An 18,549-nucleotide genomic window follows, 5' to 3' on the forward strand; every position below is an offset into this window, starting at 1 on the left:
AATGGCTCAGAATTAAAGTCACCAGTAACCAGATAAAACAACGTCCAGATGTACATTTTCCTGCTCGTTTATAGCCTTGTACAGTTGTGCTTGTCATTTTTCTTGTCCCGAGGTGGAATACCCCCGGGAGGTAGAAGGGTCGGCATTTAACAATCAGGTATTCCAAGACGGGTGACCAATGGGTCTACACTTCCACTGCGCTCGTGGGAGATGACCAGTTATTGTTGATTAAGAGGCAAACCCCTTCCCCCTCTCAATTTCCCTGCGTGTGTTTTCACGACTGGTTTCAGCCTAACAACCACAAGCAGAAGATAGTGTTCAACCAGTAGACAAGAGAACGGGTCTCTTGGCTCTCTCCTTTTACATGGACAAAGGTTGGAGGATGTGTGTGACAAAGAGCAACAATGAGAGTGACTTGTGTGTTGTGGAAACGGGTGTAAAACTGGATACAATGTCCACAATGGATTCTAGACACACAGCAGTCCCCCCCCCCCCCCAACATCCCCCCCCCCAATCCAATACTTCCAAGAGGGGAGTAGGCTACACACACTGTGTGTGTGTGTGTGTGTGTGTGTGTGTCTCTCTCTAACACACACTCCCATTTCCAAACTCGCATTCCTCGTTTTACAGACTCACCAACCCTGCTTGAATACCAACCAACACTCTACACCACCCCCACAGCCCAACCTCTGCCTCGCCTCCGCCCCCCCAACCAACACCGTAGCCCCCCAACCCAACCTCGACACCGCCGGCCCCCCAACCCCTGCCTTGACACCACTCCCCCCACCCAATCCCTGCCTCAACACCACCCCCTCAAACCAACCTCTGCTTCGACACTGCCCCCCCAACCCCTGCAGGGTGAGAGGGGTGAAGCAGGGGCCATATGCTGCGCGCCAGAGCCCCATGCTACGCGCCAGAGCCCCATGCTACGTGCCAGAGCCCCATGCTACGCGCCAGAGCCCCATGCTGCGCGCCAGAGCCCCATGCTGCGCGCCAGAGCCCCATGCTACGCTCCAGAGCCCCATGCTGCGCGCCAGAGCCCCATGTAACGCGCCAGAGCCTCATGCTACGCGCCAGAGCCCCATGCTACGCGCCAGAGCCCTATACTGCGCGCCAGAGCCCCATGCTGCGCGCCAGAGCCCCATGTAACGCGCCAGAGCCTCATGCTACGCGCCAGAGCCCCATGCTACGCCCCAGAGCCCCATGCTACGTGCCAGAGCCCCATGCTACGCGCCAGAGCCCCATGCTGCGCGCCAGAGCCCCATGCTGCGCGCCAGAGCCCCATGCTACGCTCCAGAGCCCCATGCTGCGCGCCAGAGCCCCATGTAACGCGCCAGAGCCTCATGCTACGCGCCAGAGCCCCATGCTACGCGCCAGAGCCCTATACTGCGCGCCAGAGCCCCATGCTGCGCGCCAGAGCCCCATGTAACGCGCCAGAGCCTCATGCTACGCGCCAGAGCCCCATGCTACGCCCCAGAGCCCCATGCTACGCGCCAGAGCCCCACGCTACGCGCCAGAGCCCCACGCTACGCGCCAGAGCCCCATACTACGCTACAGGTGTGAGGATTTAGAGTTGACCATAGTTACCTTGCTGAGTTCAACTCAGGATAACCGGTACCGCAAAAGGAGCTCACCTTTTAGCCAGGTATGACAACAAATCCTTGAAAAGGAACCTGCTCCAGGGTAGGCTAACTCAGGACTCTATCTATCCTGAAGTGTCTGAGCCGTGAGCTGACGACCAATGAAATCACATTTCCTCCCTCTCGCAAAGATTGAGATATGAAAGATGCCCAGGGTCACTGCTCATCTGCGTGAACGTGCCTTAGGCATGCTACAAGGAGGCATGAGGACTGCAGATGTGACCAGGGCAATAAATTGCAATGTCCGTAGTGTGAGACGCCTAAGACAGCGCTACAGGACGGACAGCTGATCGTCCTCGCAGTGCAGACCTGTGTAACTCTTGCACAGGATCGGTCGGTACAGCCGACCGATCCAGGAACGCACAATCCCTCCATCAGTGCTGAAACTGTCCGCAAAAGGCTGAGAGGGTGGACTGAGGGCTTGTGGGCCTGTTGTAAGGCAGGTCCTCACCAGACATCACCGGCAACAACGTCGCCTATGGGCACCAACCCACCGTCGCTGGAACAGACAGGACTGGCAAAAAGTGCTCTTCACTGACGAGTCGCGGTTTTGTCTCACCAGGGGTGATGGTCAGATTCGCGTTTATCGTCAAAGGAATGAGAGTTACACCGAGGCCTGTACTCTGGCACCAGCCATTCTGTGCGTGATTTCCTGCAAGACAGGAATGTCAGTGTTCTGTCATGGCCAGCGAAGAGCCCGGATCTCAATCCCATTGAGCACGTCTGGGACCTGTTGGATCAGAGGGTGAGGTCTAGGGCCATTCCCCCCAGAAATGTCTGGGAACTTGCAGGTGCCTTGGTGGAAGAGTGGGGTAACATCTCACAGCAAGAACTGGCAAATCTGGTGCAGTCCATGAGGAGGAGATGCACTGCAGTACTTAATGCAGCTGGTGGCCACACCAGATACTGACTGTTACTTTTGATTTTGACCCCCCCCCCCCCTTTGTTCAGGGACACATTATTCCACTTCTGTTAATCACATGTTTGTTGAACTTGTTCAGTTGATGTCTCAGCTGTTGAATCTTGCTACATTCGTAGCCTATTGGTTAGAGTGTTGGACTAGTAACCGGAAGGTTGCGAGTTCAAACCCCTGAGCTGACAAGATACAAATCTGTTGTTCTGCCCCTGAACAGGCAGTTAACCCACTGTTCCCAGGCCGTCATTGAAAATAAGAATGTGTTCTTAACTGACTTGCCTGGTTAAATAAAGGTAAAAATAAAAACAATAAAAATATTTACACATGTTAAAGTTAATCTAAAAAAAAGCATTGACAAGCAGGGTGAACTCTAACCTGATGTGTGAGAGAGAAACGAGTGTAAAAAAGAGCCCTTACTAGAAAAGTGAACTCTAACCTGATGTGTGAGAGAGAAACGAGTGTAAAAAAGAGCCCTTACTAGAAAAGTGAACTCTAACCTGATGTGTGAGAGAGAAACGAGTGTAAAAAAGAGCCCTTACTAGAAAAGTGAACTCTAACCTGATGTGTGAGAGAGAAACGAGTGTAAAAAAGAGCCCTTACTAGAAAAGTGAACTCTAACCTGATGTGTGAGAGAGAAACGAGTGTAAAAAAGAGCCCTTACTAGAAAAGTGAACTCTAACCTGATGTGTGAGAGAGAAACGAGTGTAAAAAAGAGCCCTTACTAGAAAAGTGAACTCTAACCTGATGTGTGAGAGAGAAATGAGTGTAAAAAAGAGCCCTTACTAGAAAAGTGAACTCTAACCTGATGTGTGAGAGAGAAACGAGTGTAAAAAAGAGCCCTTACTAGAAAAGTGAACTCTAACCTGATGTGTGAGAGAGAAACGAGTGTAAAAAAGAGCCCTTACTAGAAAAGTGAACTCTAACCTGATGTGTGAGAGAGAAACGAGTGTAAAAAAGAGCCCTTACTAGAAAAGTGAACTCTAACCTGATGTGTGAGAGAGAAACGAGTGTAAAAAAGAGCCCTTACTAGAAAAGTGAACTCTAACCTGATGTGTGAGAGAGAAACGAGTGTAAAAAAGAGCCCTTACTAGAAAAGTGAACTCTAACCTGATGTGTGAGAGAGAAACGAGTGTAAAAAAGAGCCCTTACTAGAAAAGTGAACTCTAACCTGATGTGTGAGAGAGAAACGAGTGTAAAAAAGAGCCCTTACTAGAAAAGTGAACTCTAACCTGATGTGTGAGAGAGAAACGAGTGTAAAAAAGAGCCCTTACTAGAAAAGTGAACTCTAACCTGATGTGTGAGAGAGAAACGAGTGTAAAAAAGAGCCCTTACTAGAAAAGTGAACTCTAACCTGATGTGTGAGAGAGAAACGAGTGTAAAAAAGAGCCCTTACTAGAAAAGTGAACTCTAACCTGATGTGTGAGAGAGAAACGAGTGTAAAAAAGAGCCCTTACTAGAAAAGTGAACTCTAACCTGATGTGTGAGAGAGAAACGAGTGTAAAAAAGAGCCCTTACTAGAAAAGTGAACTCTAACCTGATGTGTGAGAGAGAAACGAGTGTAAAAAAGAGCCCTTACTAGAAAAGTGAACTCTAACCTGATGTGTGAGAGAGAAACGAGTGTAAAAAAGAGCCCTTACTAGAAAAGTGAACTCTAACCTGATGTGTGAGAGAGAAACGAGTGTAAAAAAGAGCCCTTACTAGAAAAGTGAACTCTAACCTGATGTGTGAGAGAGAAACGAGTGTAAAAAAGAGCCCTTACTAGAAAAGTGAACTCTAACCTGATGTGTGAGAGAGAAACGAGTGTAAAAAAGAGCCCTTACTAGAAAAGTGAACTCTAACCTGATGTGTGAGAGAGAAATGAGTGTAAAAAAGAGCCCTTACTAGAAAAGTGAACTCTAACCTGATGTGTTGATACGTCCAACAGCAGTCATCTTGTAAACAACACCCATAATGAGTGATCGTTTTTTCTTTGTAAGTTGCTGTGGTACGGGGGGGGGGGGGGGGGGGTTATACACAGTCCATGTTGGTGTTTGTTTGACATAGCTGTGTGTGTGTGTGTTTACACAGAGTGAATGCGAAAGGGTCAATGTCCAGTATACAGTAGAAGAACTATGGCCATATGAAGAGCAGCTGTAAGGGTTGAACCTATAGCAGCAGCCAGTTTAGCGTAGTGGTGCTCCAACCAGAAACCCTGTGGATCCAGAGAGTGAAGGCAATACCTCCTGTGCCAAAAAGGACCAGACCTCATAGTCATTTGAGTGAGTGTGTGTGTATATATATATATATATATATATATATGTGGGTGTGTGTGTGTGTATATATATATGTGGGTGTGTGTGTGCGTGTGTGTATATATATATGTGGGTGTGTGTGTGTGTATATATATATGTGGGTGTGTGTGTGTGTATATATATATATGTGGGTGTGTGTGTGTGTGTATATATATGTGGGGGTGTGTGTGTGTGTGTGTGTGTGCGTGTATATATATGTGGGTGTGTGTGTGCGTGTGTGTGTATATATATATGTGGGTGTGTGTGTGTATATATATATATGTGGGTGTGTGTGTGTGTGTATATATATATGTGGGTGTGTGTGTGTGTGTGTGTATATATATGTGGGTGTGTGTGTGTGTGTATATATATATATATATGTGGGTGTGTGTGTGTGTGTGTGTATATATGTGGGGGTGTGTGTATATAATTTCATTCCCGTGTCCCTACCTTGTTGTCATGGTGCTGACAGAAGCTCATCCTATCCTGGAACAAAGGCAGCAGGGAGGAGTTGGACTGGAAGGGCTGGGTCAGGGACAACCCTACACCACCAACCCCCCTGCCTCTACCTGCGATGGGGCTGGCCAAGCCTCGGCTTGCATGCTGCAGGCTCTCCATGAAGTGGTCCTTGGTCAACCGGACCCTCTGATGGGCTCGGACGCAATTATCACAAAGGTACTCCTGGCAGTCCAGGCAGTGGAAGCTGGCCGAGTTCCCCTCGCCACAGGAGCTGCACTGGGGCCCTCCCAGACGGTTCGGATGGAGCACGCTGTGGGCGCGGTGGAACCTGGGTACGGAGCACCCGCCAACCCCCCGGTGCCCGTTCTTATTTTGGCCGAGTTGGAGCTGCTCCGCGTCCAGAAGGTTACTCAAGAGGAAGTTGGAGGAAGGGAGAGAGTCCACTCCGGCCTCGGAGATGGAGACCTTCTGGTTGCAGGTGGGGCAGCTGAGTTTGAGAGGGTCCCCATGACTGCGCTGGCCCTCCAGACACTGTCTGCAGAAGGTGTGCAGGCAGGGGAAGACATGGAGGCGCCGGGAGGAGGAGGAGGACGAGTGAGAGGAGGAAGAGGAAGTGGAGGAGTTGCAAGAGATGGTAGCGGAGGAGGAGCCACAGAGCTCCTTGCAGAGAAGACAGGTCTGCAGGTCGGAGTCTGAGAATGAAGCCATCGGAGGCGTTTTAAACAAGGCTACGCTTTATAAAGAACCAACGAGCTATTAGTGAGACTGAGGTATTCATTTAGTAAACATTTGTTCGTTTCTCCAGTTGTGTTCTGTGGAAAACAGGCAGAGGTTTGAGGTAGATATGTTTTTTTGAAGTAAACATTTGTCAAAATGGTCCACATAGGATAGGCCTGTAAGTGTTCTCTCCTAAACATAACCCTCAACTGACGCCAGATATGCAGATGCAGGCCGAGAGAAACGCCCTTTTAAAATTCTGTATCGCATGATTTTGAAAGATTCTCCTATAGAAAATCAAATGTGCAATATTCATTTCAGTTCACAATGATTCAATCTCTACACTTGGATGAAGCTTTAGAACTACCGACTACTCACTATTCATTACAATGATAGTCAACTTACATACACCTATTCTATTGTTTCTATTTTAATGAGCGCATGTCGAAAATAGTAATTTAGAGTTGACTGAGATTAGTTTTGATTTGTTTGTTGTGGTTTAGAAGTGGCGGGGTTTGAGAATAATCCGAAAACAGAGTTTGTATATGATCCTCCGCAAGGTGCCCAAAGCTCCTTCTCTCCTCCTCCCACACACCATCACCCCTTCTCACGCACCTAAGAATTTACCGACAATGTCAAAATACCTCGTCCCGTTTCAGACCCTTTTTCTCGGCTCTCTCTAGTCCACCATCCGGGCCCTCTCCGAAGTGGTCAGAGGTTTACAAACGGCAGTGGCTGTGGTTCGCTCCCTTTCGGACCACAAAACCGTAAATTATTCATCAAAGCACTGGCTCACCAGCAACCCGATCTCATTGCCACTCATTGCCGTTTGCCGACAAAATAAACACACCCGTCTCCGTTTTTAAAACCACACAGTCGAAGACCCCGGCATGTATGCATTTAGGCTACATACATACGCTATGATCCCCCTTCTTTCTCTGCACAGGGCTTTTCCACGCGCCTCTCTGGAACCTTGAGGGGGAAAGGCACGAGCCCTCGAGCCCCTTCAATCGCATGAGCCAAACGGAACGCCAATCAAAATGCCGGTTTAAAACAAATTTGTAGGCCCAAACGGGCTGTCTGTAGTTTTATTTTCCGTTCTGATAAACGGGGTATAAAATATAAACACAACACAGACACAACCCGATGCGCTCCTACCGCTGGCCGTGCTCTCCGTCCCGTTCTGTATATAGGCGTGTGTACTTCTTCTATGGGTTTTAACAGCGGTTGGCATCCAATTTGTTGCATTACCGCCACCTACTGGAGTACAACCCTTATACTTTGCTTGAAAAATAAAATAAATGTAGTAAATAAATACCCTACCGTCTAACACTACACACACTCATTTCTAAATGATATAAAATAAAATGAACACCACCCTAGTCCACTAATTATATGTATTTATTCCAACCTCATCATCCTGAAAGGATGGGACATCACCACTGAACACCTCCAGTAACTCTTCTGACGTCAAGTCTCACACACCCAAATACCTCTCTGCAGCTGCCACCAAGACCTCTATTTCCTGCCACTTCCCTTCCGTACAGTACATAAACCATACAGTACATAACCATACAGTACATAACCATACAGTACATAACCATACAGTACATAACCATACAGTACATAACCGTATAGTACATAACCGTACAGTACATAACCGTACAGTACATAACCATACATATAAATGCTAAAAATCCAATCTAACTGAAACTTATATCACTTTTTGGCCTGTCCCTCTGTAGTGGTATATCTCTACTACTCTCCCCACTCTGTACTGGTTATATCTCTACTACTCTCACCACTCTGTAGTGGTTATATCTCTACTACTCTCCCCACTCTGTACTGGTTATATCTCTACTACTCTCACCACTCTGTAGTGGTTATATCTCTACTACTCTCCCCACTCCTCCCCCTGTAGTGGTTATATCTCTACTACTCTCACCACTCTGTAGTGGTTATATCTCTACTACTCTCACCACTCTGTAGTGGTTATATCTCTACTACTCTCACCACTCTGTAGTGGTTATATCTCTACTACTCTCACCACTCTGTAATGGTTATATCTCTACTACTCTCCCCACTCCTCCCCCTGTAGTGGTTATATCTCTACTACTCTCACCACTCTGTATTGGTTATATCTCTACTACTCTCACCACTCTGTAGTGGTTATATCTCTACTACTCTCACCACTCCTCCCCCTGTAGTGGTTATATCTCTACTACTCTCACCACTCCTTCCCCTGTAGTGGTATATCTCTACTACTCTCACCACTCCTTCCCCTGTAGTGGTATATCTCTACTACTCTCACCACTCCTCCCCCTTTACCTATCGTCCTCTACTTTCTTCACTGCCTCAGCATATGACAACTTCTGCACTACTCTAACCATGGAAATCTCAACCCGCCTCTCTCGCACGGGACATTTCTAATCCCCAGCTCCATGGTCACCACTACAATTAACACATTCTACTACTTTCACCAATGCTACACATTCCTTTGTCTCATGCCCTTCTGCACACGTCTCATACTGCTGGACCCTCCCTCCTACATACTGCTGGACCCTCCCTCCTACACACTGCTGGACCCTCCCACCTGCACACTGCTGGACACTCCCTCCTACACACTGCTGGACCCTCCCACCTGCACACTGCTGGACACTCCCTCCTACACACTGCTGGACCCTCCCACCTGCACACTGCTGGACCCTCCCACCTGCACACTGCTGGACCCTCCCTCCTGCACACTGCTGGACCCTCCCTCCTACATACTGCTGGACCCTCCCTCCTACATACTGCTGGACCCTCCCTCCTACACACTGCTGGACCCTCCCTCCTACATACTGCTGGACCCTCCCTCCTACACACTGCTGGACCCTCCCTCCTACATACTGCTGGACCCTCCCTCCTACATACTGCTGGACCCTCCCTCCTACATACTGCTGGACCCTCCCTCCTACATACTGCTGGACCCTCCCTCCTACATACTGCTGGACCCTCCCTCCTACACACTGCTGGACCCTCCTCTACATACTGCTGGACCCTCCCTCCTACATACTGCTGGACCCTCCCTCCTACATACTGCTGGACCCTCCCTCCTACATACTGCTGGACCCTCCCTCCTACATACTGCTGGACCCTCCCTCCTACATACTGCTGGACCCTCCCTCCTACATACTGCTGGACCCTCCCTCCTACATACTGCTGGACCCTCCCTCCTACATACTGCTGGACCCTCCCTCCTACATACTGCTGGACCCTCCCTCCTACATACTGCTGGACCCTCCCTCCTACATACTGCTGGACCCTCCCTCCTACATACTGCTGGACCCTCCCTCCTACATACTGCTGGACCCTCCCTCCTACATACTGCTGACCCTCCCTCCTACATACTGCTGGACCCTCCCTCCTACATACTGCTGGACCCTCCCTCCTACATACTGCTGGACCCTCCCTCCTACACACTGCTGGACCCTCCCTCCTACATACTGCTGGACCCTCCCTCCTACATACTGCTGGACCCTCCCTCCTACATACTGCTGGACCCTCCCACCTGCACACTGCTGGACACTCCCTCCTACAACTGCTGGACCCTCCCTCCTACATACTGCTGGACCCTCCCTCCTACATACTGCTGGACCCTCCCTCCTACATACTGCTGGACCCTCCCTCCTACATACTGCTGGACCCTCCCTCCTACATACTGCTGGACCCTCCCTCCTACATACTGCTGGACCCTCCCTCCTACATACTGCTGGACCCTCCTCCTACACACTGCTGGACCCTCCCTCCTACATACTGCTGGACCCTCCCTCCTACACACTGCTGGACCCTCCCTCCTACATACTGCTGGACCCTCCCTCCTACATACTGCTGGACCCTCCCTCCTACATACTGCTGGACCCTCCCTCCTACATACTGCTGGACCCTCCCTCCTACACTACTGCTGGACCCTCCCTCTACATACTGCTGGACCCTCCCTCCTACATACTGCTGGACCCTCCCTCCTACATACTGCTGGACCCTCCCTCCTACATACTGCTGGACCCTCCCTCCTACATACTGCTGGACCCTCCCTCCTACATACTGCTGGACCCTCCCTCCTACATACTGCTGGACCCTCCCTCCTACATACTGCTGGACCCTCCCTCCTACATACTGCTGGACCCTCCCTCCTACATACTGCTGGACCCTCCCTCCTACATACTGCTGGACCCTCCCTCCTACATACTGCTGGACCCTCCCCTCCTACATACTGCTGGACCCTCCCTCCTACATACTGCTGGACCCTCCCTCCTACATACTGCTGGACCCTCCCTCCTACATACTGCTGGACCCTCCCTCCTACATACTGCTGGACCCTCCCTCCTACATACTGCTGGACCCTCCCACCTGCACACTGCTGGACCCTCCCACCTGCACACTGCTGGACCCTCCCACCTGCACACTGCTGGACCCTCCACCTGCACACTGCTGGACCCTCCCACCTACATACTGCTGGACCCTCCCTCCTACATACTGCTGGACCCTCCCACCTGCACACTGCTGGACCCTCCCTCCTACATACTGCTGGACCCTCCCTCCTACATACTGCTGGACCCTCCCTCCTACATACTGCTGGACCCTCCCTCCTACATACTGCTGGACCCTCCCTCCTACATCCTGCTGGACCCTCCCTCCTACATACTGCTGGACCCTCCCTCCTACATACTGCTGGACCCTCCCTCCTACATACTGCTGGACCCTCCCTCCTACATACTGCTGGACCCTCCCTCCTACATACTGCTGGACCCTCCCTCCTACATCCTGCTGGACCCTCCCTCCTACATCCTGCTGGACCCTCCCTCCTACATACTGCTGCCACGTGCCCATAAGCTTGACACCTGTGACAACGTAATGTATTCGGCATATATGCTCTTACATGATAACTTATACAGTTGAAGTCGGAAGTTTACATACACCTTAGCCAAATACATTTAAACTCAGTTTTTCACAATTCCTGACATTTAATCCTAGTAAATATTCCCTGTCCTAGGTCAGTTAGGATCACCACTTTATTTTATGAATGTGAAATGCCAGAATAATAGTTGAGAGAATGATTTATTTCAGCTTTTATTTCTTTCATCACATTCCTAGTGGGTCAGAAGTTTACATACACTCAATTAGTATTTAGAAGCATTGCCTGTAAATTGTTTAACTTGGGTCAAATGTTTTGGGTAGCCTTCCACAAGCTTCCCACAATAAGTTGGGTGAATTTTGGCCCATTCCTCCTGACAGAGCTGGTGTAACTGAGTCAGGTTTGAAGGCCTCCTTGCTCGCACACGCTTTTTCAGTTCTGCCCACAAATGTTCTATAGGATTGAGGTCAGGGCTTTGTGATGGCCTTTCCAATACCTTAACTTTGTTGTCCTTAAGCCATTTTGCCACAACTTTGGAAGTATGCTTGGGGTTATTGTCCATTTGGAAGACCCATTTGCGACCAAGCTTTAACTTGACTGACTGATGTCTTGAGATGTTGCTTCAATATATACACATAATTTTCCTACCTCATGATGCCATCTATTTTGTGATGTGCACCAGTCCCTCCTGCAGCAAAGCACCCCCACAACATGATGCTGCCACCCCCATGCTTCACAGGTGGGAAGGTGTTCTTCGGCTTGCAAGCCTCCCCCTTTATCTTCCAAACATAACGATGGTCATTATGGCCAAACAGTTTCGTCAGACCAGAGAACATTTCTCCAAAAAGTACAATCTTTGTCCCCATGTGTAGTTGCAAACCGTAGTCTGGCTTTTTTATGGCAGTTTTGGAGCAGTAGCTTCTTCCTTGCTGAGCGGCCTTTCAGGTTATGTCGATATAGGACTCGTTTTACTGTGAATATAGATACTTTCGTACCTGTTTCCTCCAGCATCTTCACAAGGTCTTTTGCTGTTGTTCTGGGATTGATTTGCACTTTTCACACCAAAGTACTGTCATTTCTAAGAGACAGAATGCTTCTCCTTCCTGAGCGGTATGACGGCTGCGTGGTCCCATGGTGTTTATACTTGCGTACTATTGTTTGTACAGATGAACGTGGTACCTTCAGGCGTTTGGAAATTGCTCCTAAGGATGAGCCAGACTTGTGGAGATATACATTTTTTTCTGAGGCCTTGGCTGATTTCTTTTGATTTTCCCATGATGTCAAGCAAAGAGGCACTGGGTTTGAAGGTAGGCCTTGAAATACATCCACAGGTACACCTCCAATTGACTCAAATTATGTCAATTAACCTATCAGAAGCTTCTAAAGCCATGACATCATTTTCTGGAATTTTCCAAGCTGTTTAAAGGCACAGTCAACTTAGTGTATGTAAACCTCTGACCCACTGGAATTGTGATACAGTGAATTATAAGTGAAATAATCTGTCTGTAACAATTGTTGGAAAAATGACTTGTGTCATTCACAAAGTAGATGTCCTAACAGACTTGCCAAAACTATAGTTTGTTTAACAAGATATTTGTGGAGTTGTTGAAAAACAAGTTTTAATGACTCCAACCGAAGTGTATGTAAACTAGTTTTAATGACTCCAACCTAAGTGTATGTAAACTAGTTTTAATGACTCCAACCTAAGTGTATGTAAACTAGTTTTAATGACTCCAACCTAAGTGTATGTAAACTAGTTTTAATGACTCCAACCTAAGTGTATGTAAACTAGTTTTAATGACTCCAACCTAAGTGTATGTAAACTAGTTTTAATGACTCCAACCTCAGTGTATGTAAACTAGTTTTAATGACTCCAACCTAAGTGTATGTAAACTAGTTTTAATGACTCCAACCTAAGTGTATGTAAACTAGTTTTAATGACTCCAACCTAAGTGTATGTAAACTAGTTTTAATGACTCCAACCTCAGTGTATGTAAACTAGTTTTAATGACTCCAACCTAAGTGTATGTAAACTAGTTTTAATGACTCCAACCTAAGTGTATGTAAACTAGTTTTAATGACTCCAACCTAAGTGTATGTAAACTAGTTTTAATGACTCCAACCTAAGTGTATGTAAACTAGTTTTAATGACTCCAACCTAAGTGTATGTAAACTAGTTTTAATGACTCCAACCTAAGTGTATGTAAACTAGTTTTAATGACTCCAACCTAAGTGTATGTAAACTAGTTTTAATGACTCCAACCTAAGTGTATGTAAACTAGTTTTAATGACTCCAACCTAAGTGCATGTAAACTAGTTTTAATGACTCCAACCTAAGTGTATGTAAACTAGTTTTAATGACTCCATCCTCAGTGTATGTAAACTAGTTTTAATGACTCCAACCTAAGTGCATGTAAACTAGTTTTAATGACTCCAACCTAAGTGTATGTAAACTAGTTTTAATGACTCCAACCTAAGTGCATGTAAACTAGTTTTAATGACTCCAACCTAAGTGTATGTAAACTAGTTTTAATGACTCCAACCTAAGTGTATGTAAACTAGTTTTAATGACTCCAACCTAAGGGTATGTAAACTAGTTTTAATGACTCCAACCGAAGTGTATGTAAACTAGTTTTAATGACTCCAACCTAAGGGTATGTAAACTACCGACTTCAACTGCATATCCTAAGTTCACTTTGTCGGGCAAAGACAACTTCAAAACTCAAAAGAACAGACAATGAGTCTTCTGTTTCCCCTGTCTCTCGCCACCCTGTCTGCATCGTATCAAACAACGAGCATCACAAACCATGAATCTTTCCCCTCAGCTGGTCGACTTTTATATTTACTGCTACCCCAGTTATCACTCCTTCCACTGGTGCCCTTTTCTTGCTCCCATTCGTTTTACTCCGAGTGCCTTCTCCCTCTGACCAACAGAAACACAAACAATTATCACTAGACCCCTTCTGGTTGCCCTCACCGATTCCACATTACCCAACTCTTTTTTTTCAGCTCACAGTGAAACCACAAATGGATCAGCCAAAAGGCAAGAGTCCACTTTTTCCATAACCTTCACTCCTACTGTCACAGACTCATCTTTTTCCATAACCTTCACTCCTACTGTCACAGACTCATCTTTTTCCATAACCTTCACTCCTACTGTCACAGACTCATCTTTTTCCATAACCTTCACTCCTACTGTCACAGACTCATCTTTTTCCATAACCTTCACTCCTACTGTCACAGGCTCATCTTTTTCCTGATCCTCAGTGCATACCTCAGTCTCCGATAACTTCCCCACACCTACCACCTCCGACACTTCACCCTCACTCACTTCCATTTCTCCTCCTGTCTTCAACTCCCTCTGCTTACACTTTCTACCAGTCTTCTTTAACAAACCATCTCCCTTTTTCCACCATTTTTATCCCACTCAAGCTCACCCTCTTCCTCCCTCTCTCTCTCTCTCTCTTAGACCTCATCTCCCTCTCTTTTTCCCTCCATTCCTTATTGGCAGACAATACCCATAAAGTGTATTGCTGCCACCTACTGTACGGGGTAGTAAAATACCCCCCCCCACAAAAACGAAATACTGTATGTTTTGAAAAATATATATATAATAATAACAATAACAAATAAATAAATCATACTACCGTACATTTTTATTAGATTTTTACGCTAAAGGCCAATCTGATCTCTACACAGGCTCAGGAGTCTGAGAGGGTGATACTTCTTCCGTCGTCAGTATCCCTTGCTGGTTTTCCGATGTGAATTCTTTCAGGCCCTAAAACAGTCAACCAGTCAACCAGAACCAGACAAATAGCAGGCCAAACTATCCCTCTCAGCACTGCCTGGACTGCGCAAAAATGCAAATTCTTTCCGTTTGAGTTATACTAGGTTTTATTTTCATCGTCAAAAGTTCCTAACCTTAACGTTCATTATTCAAACCTGCTGCGTAAATTCTCCTGAATCTGCAATGAGACGCCAATTTTGACAAAAGCTGTATTCCTTTAGTACCACTTGGAGGAATGGGCACTTCAGCCGTGGCTAGGAAGAGGGGAGGGGCTTAGCGTATTGCTTACGCTGCACGTGGGGGTGCCGGGGTGAGGAAGGCTCTAGTGCTGGGGATTGAGATGTGTGCCATAAGCACAGGCAAATAGGCCTAAGTATTTGAAATTATTGCCCGATATAATTAGAAAGAAGAGAGGGTTTGGAGACGTAGGGAGAGAGATGGAGGAAAACAGGGTTTGGAGACGTAGGGAGAGAGATGGAGGAAAACATGGTTTGGAGACACAGAGAGAGAGATGGAGGAAAACAGGGTTTGGAGACGTAGGGAGAGAGATGGAGGAAAACATGGTTTGGAGACACAGAGAGAGAGATGGAGGAAAACAGGGTTTGGAGACGTAGGGAGAGAGAAGGAGGAAAACAGGGTTTGGAGACACAGAGAGAGAGAAGGAGGAAAACAGGGTTTGGAGACACAGAGAGAGAGATGGAGGAAAACATGGTTTGGAGACACAGAGAGAGAGAGATGGAGGAAAACAAGATTTGGAGACATAGAGAGAGAGAGAGAGAGAGAGAGAGAGAGAGATGGAGGAAAACAAGGTTTGGAGACATAGAGAGAGAGAGAGATGGAGGAAAACAAGGTTTGGAGACATAGAGAGAGAGAGAGAAGGAGGAAAACAGGGTTTGGAGACACAGAGAGAGAGAGAGAGATGGAGGAAAACAAGGTTTGGAGACATAGAGAGAGAGAGAAGGAGGAAAACAGGGTTTGGAGACATAGAGAGAGAGATGGAGGAAACAAGGTTTGGAGACATAGAGAGAGAGATGGAGGAAAACAAGGTTTGGAGACATAGAGAGAGAGAGAAGGAGGAAAACAGGGTTTGGAGACACAGAGAGAGAGAAGGAGGAAAACAGGGTTTGGAGACACAGAGAGAGAGAGATAAGGAGGAAAACAGGGTTTGGAGACACAGAGAGAGAGAGAGAGAGAAGGAGGAAAACAGGGTTTGGAGACACAGAGAGAGAGAAGGAGGAAAACAGGGTTTGGAGACACAGAGAGAGAGAAGGAGGAAAACAGTGTTTGGAGACATAGGGAGAGAGAAGGAGGAAAACAGGGTTTGGAGACATAGGGAGAGAGACAGGGAGAAACAGGGTTTGGAGACAGGGAGAGAGTCAGGGGGAAACACGGTTTGGAGACAGGGAGAGAGACAGGGGAAAACAGGGTTTGGAGACATAGGGAGAGAGACAGGGGAAAACAGTGTTTGGAGACATAGGGAGAGAGACAGAGGGAATCAGTGTTTGGAGATATAGGGAGAAACAGTGTTTGGAGACAGGGAGAGTGACGGTGTTTGGAGACAGGGAGAGAGACGGTGTTTGGAGACAGGGAGAGAGACGGTGTTTGGAGACAGGGAGAGAGACGGTGTTTGGAGACAGGGAGAGAGACGGTGTTTGGAGACAGGGAGAGAGACGGTGTTTGGAGACAGGGAGAGAGACGGTGTTTGGAGACAGGGAGAGAGACGGTGTTTGGAGACAGGGAGAGAGACAGTGTTTGGAGACAGGGAGAGAGACAGGGAGAGAGACGGTGTTTGGAGACAGGGAGAGAGACGGTGTTTGGAGACAGGGAGAGAGACGGTGTTTGGAGACAGGGAGAGAGACGGTGTTTGTAGACAGGGAGAGACACGGTGTTTGGAGACAGGGAGAGAGACAGTGTTTGGAGACAGGGAGAGAGACTGTGTTTGGAGACAGGGAGAGAGACGGTGTTCAGAGACATACCCGTGTGTCTGTGCTCTCCTCAGCTGACACGAGTGCCAGCGTCTGTCCTAACATTGTACTTTCCAAACCATTAAATCACATGATTATGTGTGTCCCTCCATGCTACGACCCCAGAGATGACAGGAGAGGGAGGTTTAAAAGCCTACACACTGTCAGACGTGCTAGAAGTCAGTAGGGTGCAATGCTACAGAACACGCAGATAGAAAAACATGATGTAGAACAGGCATGCATCACAAAGAGAAATATATTCTTTAGAATAGACTTTAGGAGATGAATATTTCATGTAGGACATACAGAAACCAGATAAAATCCATTCCTAAGCATGTTCAATGTGATTCCCCCTAAAAACTGTTGTGTTGCGTTCCCTCTGTTCCTAGACCCTTTTCCCTTCTCATCGTTCAGTGAACATGCACAGACCTGAAATGGACTGGATTAGGGTCTCTAAATGAGAGAACACAGCAAGACACCAACTCCACCTTCTTGTTTCTACGTATGGCCTATTTGTTGCCTACCTCCTTCCTCTTCTACATTTTCACACACTGTAAATAGATATTTTATATATATATATATATATATATATATATTTATTTATTTATTTAAAGCAGAGGATATGCCCTCTAGTGGCGCTCGGGGAGCATTACCATCTTCACCACATAATTACTCCACTTAGCAGGCTCTTCCATCTCTAGCAGCTGGTAGCATAGTGAGTGCATCCATTTTTAGTATGTGGGGGTTGGACCCACAACTTTGCATTGCTAGCTCATTGACCTTACCAACAGCCACACAGCACACATTACCGATAAAAAATAAATCTACAGCACACATTACTGATAAAATTCTAATCAATCCACAACACACATTACCGATACCTAACAAATCCACAACACACATTACCGATAACTAACAAATCCACAACACACATTACCGATAACTAACAAATCCACAACACACATTACCGATACCTAACAAATCCACAACACACATTACCGATACCTAACAAATCCACAACACACATTACCGATACCTAACAAATCCACAACACACATTACCGATACCTAACAAATCCACAACACACATTACCGATACCTAACAAATCCACAACACACATTACCGATACCTAACAAATCCACAACACACATTACCGATACCTAACAAATCCACAACACACATTACCGATACCTAACAAATCCACAACACACATTACCGATACCTAACAAATCCACAACACACATTACCGATACCTAACAAATCCACAACACACATTACCGATACCTAACAAATCCACAACACACATTACCGATAACTAACAAATCCACAACACACATTACCGATACCTAACAAATCCACAACACACATTACCGATACCTAACAAATCCACAACACACATTACCGATACCTAACAAATCCACAACACACATTACCGATAACTAACAAATCCACAACACACATTACCGATACCAAACAAATCCACAACACACATTACCGATAACTAACAAATCCACAACACACATTACCGATACCTAACAAATCCACAACACACATTACCGATACCTAACAAATCCACAACACAAATTACCGATACCTAACAAATCCACAACACACATTACCGATACCTAACAAATCCACAACACACATTACCGATACCTAACAAATCCACAACACACATTACCGATACCTAACAAATCCACAACACACATTACCGATACCTAACAAATCCACAACACACATTACCGATACCTAACAAATCCACAACACACATTACCGATACCTAACAAATCCACAACACACATTACCGATAACTAACAAATCCACAACACACATTACCGATAACTAACAAATCCACAACACACATTACCGATACCTAACAAATCCACAACACACATTACCGAT

At 46.7% G+C, this 18,549-nt stretch overlaps 1 protein-coding gene across 1 annotated transcript in view; it reads right to left on the reverse strand.

The window, feature by feature from the left end:
* Positions 1 to 7,173, reverse strand: part of LOC109883226 (E3 ubiquitin-protein ligase TRIM71-like) — a 44,864-nt gene extending 37,691 nt beyond the window's left edge. Inside the window, exon 1 of the mRNA XM_031789042.1 lies at positions 5,277 to 7,173. Within this exon, the coding sequence (XP_031644902.1) occupies positions 5,277 to 5,993 (717 nt within the window). The 5' untranslated portion in view covers positions 5,994 to 7,173. The remainder of the gene's footprint in view (positions 1 to 5,276) is intronic.
* Positions 7,174 to 18,549: the final 11,376 nt, after the last annotated feature.

Source organism: Oncorhynchus kisutch, linkage group LG14, assembly GCF_002021735.2.
Source record: "Oncorhynchus kisutch isolate 150728-3 linkage group LG14, Okis_V2, whole genome shotgun sequence".
NCBI lineage: Eukaryota > Metazoa > Chordata > Actinopteri > Salmoniformes > Salmonidae > Oncorhynchus > Oncorhynchus kisutch.